Source organism: Siphateles boraxobius, unplaced genomic scaffold (genome assembly GCF_051911475.1).
Source record: "Siphateles boraxobius isolate OS27281-9 unplaced genomic scaffold, OSU_SipBor_1 24, whole genome shotgun sequence".
NCBI lineage: Eukaryota > Metazoa > Chordata > Actinopteri > Cypriniformes > Leuciscidae > Siphateles > Siphateles boraxobius.
The window spans coordinates 7,997,429-8,005,820 of record NW_027508855.1 but is presented as its reverse complement, the minus strand read 5'-3'; the positions used below and the strand labels follow the sequence as shown (position 1 = coordinate 8,005,820).

Below are 8,392 nucleotides of genomic sequence, written 5' to 3'. Positions count from 1 at the left end.
AAGGTCAGGAGCGCCCACTGCCACGCGCGTTGCCAGGCAACCGAAGGGACAAGAGCAATCTTACAAACCGGCAGCGAATCAAAAAATAAATAAATAAATAAATAAGTTAAGTAAATAAGGCGGATGTAAAAGCTCGTCTAATCCAAACCAGACACGAAGCTTATAAATGAAAAGAAACACCACTGAGTCATGGGGAAATGAGAGCGTATAATGCATTGGTGGGGTGTGGCGGCCTGGCGGGTGCATCACCATTTATTATCTGAATAAAACTCGTAAGATCAGTTTGCAGAGCTGCCGCAATGGGAATAAATACAGAACCCTGTATGAGAACAGAATAACAGTGTCTTTTTAACGTTTACATTTGTTCATGTGTTTTTACAAAGCCGTAGCTGACGCTTTTAACCACTCATTATTCACACATACTGATACAGTCCTCCTGAATGATGAGGTTTCAATGGATCGAACCAACTACCCTCTGATGATCGGCCCAGGACTTTTGCCGCTACGCCACACCAGCCTTTATTAATAAACCTTCAGAAGAATTAAGCAGAACTGCACTGGTCATAAAGCTCTAAAAACAGTTTCAGTAAAGCACTTTTCCATTAACCTCTTATTACACAAACCTGTATAACTGTCAGCTGCTGCTGTGCAACATGTACTACATTTGCATGCACAGCAGCAGGCGCTTATTTGCTCAGCAGGTGGCATGTATTTTGCAATAGTGATGAGGCTTATTTGTAAGTGAGTTATTATCAATAAGAACATCTCTTCAGTTTACAGTAATCTAGAATGCAAAGCTTCTGACATGGTCTCATGGTCTTCTTGTGGTTTAGTGGAACGTCAGTCAGCAGTGGGAAGCTGTCGGCCCTGATAAAAGATGACATCAAATTAATATGAGGTGTTTTTTCAACGTTAAAATACTTCCTCCCATCAGCCTAATGTGCACAGACAACCATAAGAAAGACGAACTGAAATTCCTTTTAGAATGTAAGCATCAATGACAAAAAAAAGAATGTTTGAGATAATACATATACACGTGTACAAACTCATTGGTTCTGAAGCAAAAATCACACATTAGTCAGTAGAAATTTGTCTTAAATCTGTCTTTATTTACAAAATATACTTAAATGTTTAAGTGGGATGCAGTCATGCAGCGGGACAGACTATTGTTTTCGTCAGGATGTATCTAAATCATTTCATTATTTTCTATTCATTCTTTTATTATTATTAACCAATAATTGAGGAGGATATGGGAAGAGAGCATGTCAATGGAGGCTTTACTGAGGGGAAAGCAGTTTTCATTCTTACTGTACATGCAAGTTCGCTTAGAAATCATACAGAAGTCAGTTATATAAAATCTTCAAAATAAATATGCATTTTACTAAACAAATGTTAAGAATTTCAACAGTGTGGCTTTGATCTGGATTTATAAAATCAAAGATCCATGTGTTTTCTTTTCTTTTTTTTCTAATCGGTTTAACAGATATCATACCTCTGTGACAATCACAGGTTATTAAAGTATTTTTAAAACCAAAGTACACAAACTATTAAACATTTTGCTGTTGTTTCCTAAACTTGACTTAAAGAACTTATTTATGATAGTGACGAATATGAATTTTGTTATTGTTGCAGATGCTATATAAATGTGTTGTCATTATTTCTCGCCTATGTTTAAGAATAAAGTAATACGGCAATAACAATTCGGCACCTTCCACCCTTGTTGGGTTCTGAGTACAGAAAACGGAAACACTCACACACAGCATGAATTCACTCTCCCACTAAAGTAAATGCACTATGAAATAAAAAGTAACCTGTAAATTGTGAAAGGAAAACAATGACATTAGTTCTCTGATGCCATAATGTATCTGAAATCATTATTTACATTATTCATAACATAAGTTGATGAGGACAAAATCACAGCACAATTCTTTTTCAAACAAATTAATGAGCAGAATCCTTCAAAAACATTTACTACAGTTTGCATAATATGTTTGTTTGCAGAAACCCTTTTGGTGTTGAGTTTTCATGGAGACAAGCTGACTGTCGCTCATTAAACACTTGTCATCACTGATCAGGGGATCAAACCTCTCAATGGTGTGTGTGTCCATCTCTCCCTCCTTCACCGTCTTTCCCTCTCATAATACGAATACGTTTTACATATAGTTTGAGCAGCACTATGCTCTCAAAGCACCCAGCAGGAAATCTCCAGGACTTTTGTGGGATGGCCTGCATGTTTTGTTGTTTTGCCACTGGTTCAGTAAGGCACTGAGAGAGGGTGGGCGGGTGTTTGGTCCATCCGATAGTCTGTCGCGTGATTGGTTCAGGTTGTGGTCAGAGCCGAGAAGACATATGTTCCGGTGAGATGGGTTTTGGTTGGGTGCATGTCCACTTTCTAAAGGGAAATCACAGTCGCCTCAAAGAGACGGAGAGTCTATCCCATGCCGCATTTGACATGATCAGCAAGGGACAGGCTTCCAATCTGAGAATAAGAAAAGACAGCAGCCCAACCCATTTGAGACTTGCAGGAAGATACGTTCTTTTGACAATAATACAATTCACTGACACCTGAACTAAATGCAGGAAGTTTGAAGAGATGGAGCCTCTGATTCATGGCACCAACTTAAAGCTGTTTGTAAGTACCACCAGACTAAAAGTGAGGTCACATTAGTGAAATATCATCTAAATTTTACAGGTAAAAGGTCCATTGTCTATTGTCAATATTGTATGAAGCACAGCTCAGAGAAGTCACTTTCAAATCAAGCAGCTTTCAAGCAAATTTGCTTGACCAACTTGAACCAGATGCAAAATATGTGTGGGGAAATATTTCGCTTCACTCCAACATTCCTGATCGGACAGATTCCTATTGAAAATTCCCTGAACAATGGTAAATGTGACCGCACTTTAAGCACTGAATTAGAGAGCACCTCCTTTATCACAGGTTGAGAGGCACCTTCAAGTTTAATGATTGGCCAAATTCTCTTACTGGCAAAATGCCACGATTTCAAATGACATAAATCACAATTTATTTTGTAGTTATTTATTTTATATATGGTTCCTTTTTAATATAAGTAACTATTTATTTTATATACATTATCGTTCAAAAGTTCAAGGTCAGTGAATTAATGGATGGATTAAAATAATCAAAAGTGACAAAAAAGCCATTTATTATGTTACAAAAGATTTCCATTTTTAAAATAAATGCTGTTCTTTTGAACGTTCTAATCATTAAGGAATCCTGAAAAATCACATCTTCCAAGAAAGATTAAGTATCACTATTTCAATATTGATAAGGTAATGTCTTTAGCACCAAATCAGCAAATTAGAAGGGTTCCTAAAGAATGATTGATGTGATACTGAAGACTGGGGTAATGGCTGCAGAAAATACAGCTTTGCATCACAGGAATACATTACATTTAAACATCAAATTAGAAAACGGCTATTGTAAATTGTAATAATATTTATTACTATTTACAGCATTTTTGAGAAGATAAATGCATATAAGACTTCTCCTTGAGGACCAACCCCAAACTTTTGAGCGGTAGTGTAATTCATTACAAAATGACACGCTCCTACTCTGCTGACTGGGCAATGCTCAGAATTTTTTTTTTTTTTTTAATGTTTACAGCGCCTAGGGCAGTTAAAGAGACAAGTGTGATTTCTCAGAACAACTGCTCTTCTAAAAACAAATAGCTAACAGCAGCTTTAACACAGTGGAAATCTTTACTTACCTCAGAATTGAACACCAACTCTGATATCATCACTCATCAGAAGTAGACCTCCCATCATTAATACCTTTTTTAATGGTATCACTAGTAACAAACATTCAAAACATACACATAAAACATCCTTAGACCAACCATTATATTTTGACGCTCTCTGTTCCGTAGACGTTATAGCCTTCTCTGTATGTGGTGAAACTCTGTGCAGTGGACGGAGGAGCTGGTTTGAAGTTCTGGGCATTTTTGGCAAGTTTGAGTCGTTTGGTCTCCTGGTGCGACTTATAGCAGAACTCCACCAGAGCCACAGTCATCGCCAGACCCAGACCCCCCACCAGGATATAGAACACGCCTGCCACGTTACTGAGACTCAGCGCGCTGGTCTTATCCTATGGGGGGGAGACAAAGTTAGTACAAAAGTAGTATACTTGGATGCACACCAAACTACTATGTAATAACTAATAAAGGACCTTAAACATACGCATGCAAGCTTTCACAACCGAGCATGCACTTATTCGCACAAATCAGCGTATCCTCACTTTCAATCTCAGGGGTTGCACGACTAGTCAACTCATTGGGTCTGCGTCAACTTGTCATTGACTGCACCAACTCTACATACATTGGACGGCAGGAGGATAATTTTTGTGTGTATGCTCAAATAATCTGGAAATTACTTAAAGGTGCACTATGTAACTTTTTTGTTCAAAATGAACAAGATTTAAATGAGTCAATACACCATCAATCTTTCTTCCAAAATGTGTTTTTGTCTTACCTTAATTCACTATGCTAAGACTGTTAAAAGTGTTTATATTTTAGATCTAGTGGAAAGCATACCACTAGATCTAAAATCACGCGAAATTGCATACTTGCGTCACTCTATTCAGTGCGCGTTTTGAAATATACATAAATAGAGAAAAGTTGCTCTGGCTACCCTGACGCATGTGGGAGTGGCATCGGTTAGTTGTTGCAACAAAGGAGAAAGGTTGACATGGAGCAGCTAAATCTCAAACCTCAAGGGAATCACGTTTAAAAACAACACCAAAAAGGAGCATCTGCTTGCAAAAAGAGAATGCGGCAGAAAAAAGAATTAAAACGAGAATCAAGATTGGCTTGGCTTTTGGAGATGTCGAGAACTGAGGGATTTGAAATGTTATAAAAGCAACATGGAGATGGCAGGTAAGGTACAGGTAAAGGTAAGGTATTTTATTGAACAGGTAAAATTGCCATATGTAGCTCTCTATCAGAGTTCATTGTAAAGTATTATCTATTATGAAGGGTAATTTCTTTTTGGTTGTTGTAGCACTGTGCTGGAATTTATTTTCAAGGAAGAACCGTGTCAACCTTAACATCTTCAGCTAGTCACCTTAAGATCCTTTCCATATAAACTGGTTATATCTCTTAAGCATAGTAGTGAATATTTTATGAGCAGTAGGATAACATTATTCATCTGCACAGTCATGGGGAACTGAAGCAACAGTTCTTCCGCAAAGTGCATGCAGTTTTGTTTTGTAACCGCTAGAGGGCCAAAGGTTACATAGTGTACCTTAAAATCATACAGTTACGAGCTGTTAACATATAATAAACTTTTTACAAATTATTCAAATGTTATTCACACTGATATAAAAGTGGTTGTTTTAGAATGTTTCACTGAAAGGTTCTTTGGGGAACCCAAAACAGTTTCTGTCTTGCTGCAAAAAAGCCCTTTTTGGACCCTTCGTTAAGAGTGTATGCTCAAATAGATGGTTCATTTTTGAGTTCAAATACAAGCCAAATTTATTGCAAAGCATTGTGAAACTAAGTAAACTTAAATTAGGTGGCACTCAAAGCCAGACAGAAACCGATTAAGAATAATAAAAATAAAAAAAATCTGTAAATGGCAATTTCTCACCTTTCTATGCACTCGCAACCCCTCAATTAATGCAGAATTAGGGCCTGTCCAATACCTCCCCTTACCCTAGATTTCTGCCCTAACCCTTGTTTTTGCGCGTTCTCGTGTAGGGGTAGGGTACTCTAAAGAGCAAGGGGGAATGCTATTCTCCCCTTAAAATCAACCCTCAAAACATAGTGCAGTCCGATGCAGGCTTAAAACGAAGTGGAAGATGAAATTACCCAGGATACCTTGCGGACTCAGCAAGCTAAATGTTTTTAAACAAGATGGCGGACACCGCTGGAAAGGAAGAATTGAAGTATATTTTCAAAAATAAGCATGTTAAAATTTCTAAATATGTTGGAATATGTTAGTTTGATGCACATCCAGTGGACTGTTAAGTTTTGAACACTAATGTTAGAAAATATTTCACAAAGCTATCTATCTGACGATGCTCATGATATCTGCCGAGTGCTTCGAGAGAGTCTGCCCATCAAATATACATCTGATCTGGTTAATCTAATTTTATTTTCGATTTTGGATTCCAAGGATTATAAAAAGAAGATGTGAGGTAAAACTATTAAAAACTAGCCGCGTTCGTCTAACGTTAGTGCTTCATCTTTTTCTTCACAGCACACTGAGAAATGACAGCGCGCTGTGAAGAAAAAAGATGAAGCTCTCCCTAACGTTAAACCCAAACTGCACTGAGCACAATCAGTGATTGTTGTAAAATTGCTAATTCTAAATTGTGTTTGACTGTAAAAAGTGCTATTATAAGCACAATGATCTGCGAACTTTGACCCTGTTCCCATGGCGGCGAGCGCTCGGAAACGGACTGCAACTAGACAAGCGAACTATATTTTGGGTTTCATGTGCGCGTCTAAACGATTAAATACAGACAAAAATATGGCGAATGCGTCTTCTATGTTCCACATGTCTCTGTTGATTCATCAGACGTAGATAAACGAACACAGGCCACACAACAGCTGGAACCGGCATTTTCTGAATGAAAATAGTATTAGACACGTTGACGCTGCGCGTGACGTAGTGAGGTTTGCTGCGCGTGACGTAGTGAGGTTTACTGCGCTAATTTGCATATAGTGGTGTCCCATTTCATAGGGAAAGTTCTTCAACTCCACTTCCCTTGTTGAGGGGACTTTAATTTCGAGGGCACTCAAAACCAAGTGGAAGTTTTAAGGGGGGAGAAATGGGACAGGGCCTTAGACTTGACGGAAACAGCAAAGACTGCTGATGTTGAGTGATATAAACAAAGTAAACAGTGATTCGCTGACTCCTTTCGCCTAGTAAAAAAAGACTAGCCGTGCAAGCCCTGTTACACACATACACAACTTGCTTGGAGGGAAAGATGATGAACTGAATAAAAAGGGGTACTTGAGGGCTGTATTCAAAAGGGCATCAAATCATTATGAGGTGTGCCCAGAGGTCAAAGGTTAATTGATTAAAAGCTCAGGCAGCTCAAGAGAGGAAGAAGTTATTCCTTCTCTCCTCTCATACCTTCACTCTACTGGCCAGAGAGACAGTAAAACACTGCCTTCGAACAGAATCACACACACACACACACACGCACGCGCGCACGCACGCACACACACACACACACACACACACACACACAGGCGCGCGCGAAGAGCCAGCTCTGAGCCTGTTGCCCCCTCTAGAGGTGAAGTTGAGTCAGTACAGAAACATGACAAATAAGCTGCCACCAGAGAGCTACAGACGGATCCTCTGGCTTCTTCGGTCTGCCATCTTAACAGAGGAAGTAAGGAAGAGGAGAAGGAGGGGGGAAGAATATTGATGTTACTATGGCAATTCCCCTCTCTGAACTACTTCTGCAAGCTTCACAGCCTTCAAAACTCATTAACAGACACCTGCATGCGACCATCGCCACACCTCAAAACACAGACAAGCCTCAACAGGACTCGGTTCTGCTGCTGTGACCACCAGCCTGGCTGTCTACGAAACTCTGATAAACAAAAACATGGTCTGTCTTTACTAGAAGCCTGTGAAAGGGCACCATAGCAACCGAGGACTGGGAGTGTAGCTTTTACGGTCTTGAATGCAAAGCTAGAGACCTGTTTTCCCCGAATACGGTTACCATGGTTACAGGCCCATATAGTCAGCGGCATAGCCTCGTAACGGATCTGCTGTGCTTATGCACATGGGACTTGTTTTCAGAGTTAATTAACTTTCTTATCAGACTGGATACATTGAGAATTGGGATAAAATAATTGCAACTAGAGTCTCCAGGCAAACACGCTTTCCTGCACGTGGTCTTTAAACCGATGCCACTAGCTATAAAATAACCACGGATATGTCCCTGGTATGTACATTCACTTGAACAGAATGTATTAATCTTCACATGCTATATGGCATTCAGTCTCCCTTCATCTGGCCAAGCAGAAATACTTTCAGAGAGACTGTGCTTCTTTTAAGTTTTCATTCTGATGATTAATATCTATGAATGTTGCCTGGAGACAATTTATAAACTAATTAGTTAACAAAACAACAACAATATTGAGAATGAGGCCATATCACAGCAGCAGAAGAGGAAAAATTTAATGAAATACTTAATTGCTAAATCACTGTTATGAATGCTTACTACAAAACACTTTTATGTAACACTTAATTACTACATCATTAAGATAATGTATCTCGAACACTGGTAAGAGCTTCCTTAATATGCCATTTCTCCTTTCGTGTGTGTGTGTGTGTGTGTTTGTGTGTGGATCTGTTGTGTTGTCTCATTAATGCTAAAGGTTTTGATATTTGCTACATTTGTAAAGAGGCTTTC

General features: G+C 38.9%; 1 protein-coding gene across 4 annotated transcripts in view; it reads right to left on the bottom strand.

Annotated features, from left to right (window-relative positions):
• Positions 1–1,088: 1,088 nt before the first annotated feature.
• The window catches only part of gria3a (glutamate receptor, ionotropic, AMPA 3a), a 54,336-nt gene continuing 47,032 nt past the window's right edge, over positions 1,089–8,392 (bottom strand). For 3 of the 4 annotated variants that reach the window (XR_013206847.1, XM_077241161.1, XM_077241162.1), the window contains 2 exons: positions 3,858–4,105; positions 1,089–2,479 (listed from right to left, as the gene is read on the bottom strand). Coding sequence is in view for 3 of the 4 variants with exons in the window: in XM_077241161.1 (XP_077097276.1) it covers positions 3,860–4,105 (246 nt within the window). In the remaining variant the exon portion in view is untranslated. The remainder of the gene's footprint in view (positions 2,480–3,857; positions 4,106–8,392) is intronic. The other variant, XM_077241163.1, reaches the window with a different exon arrangement.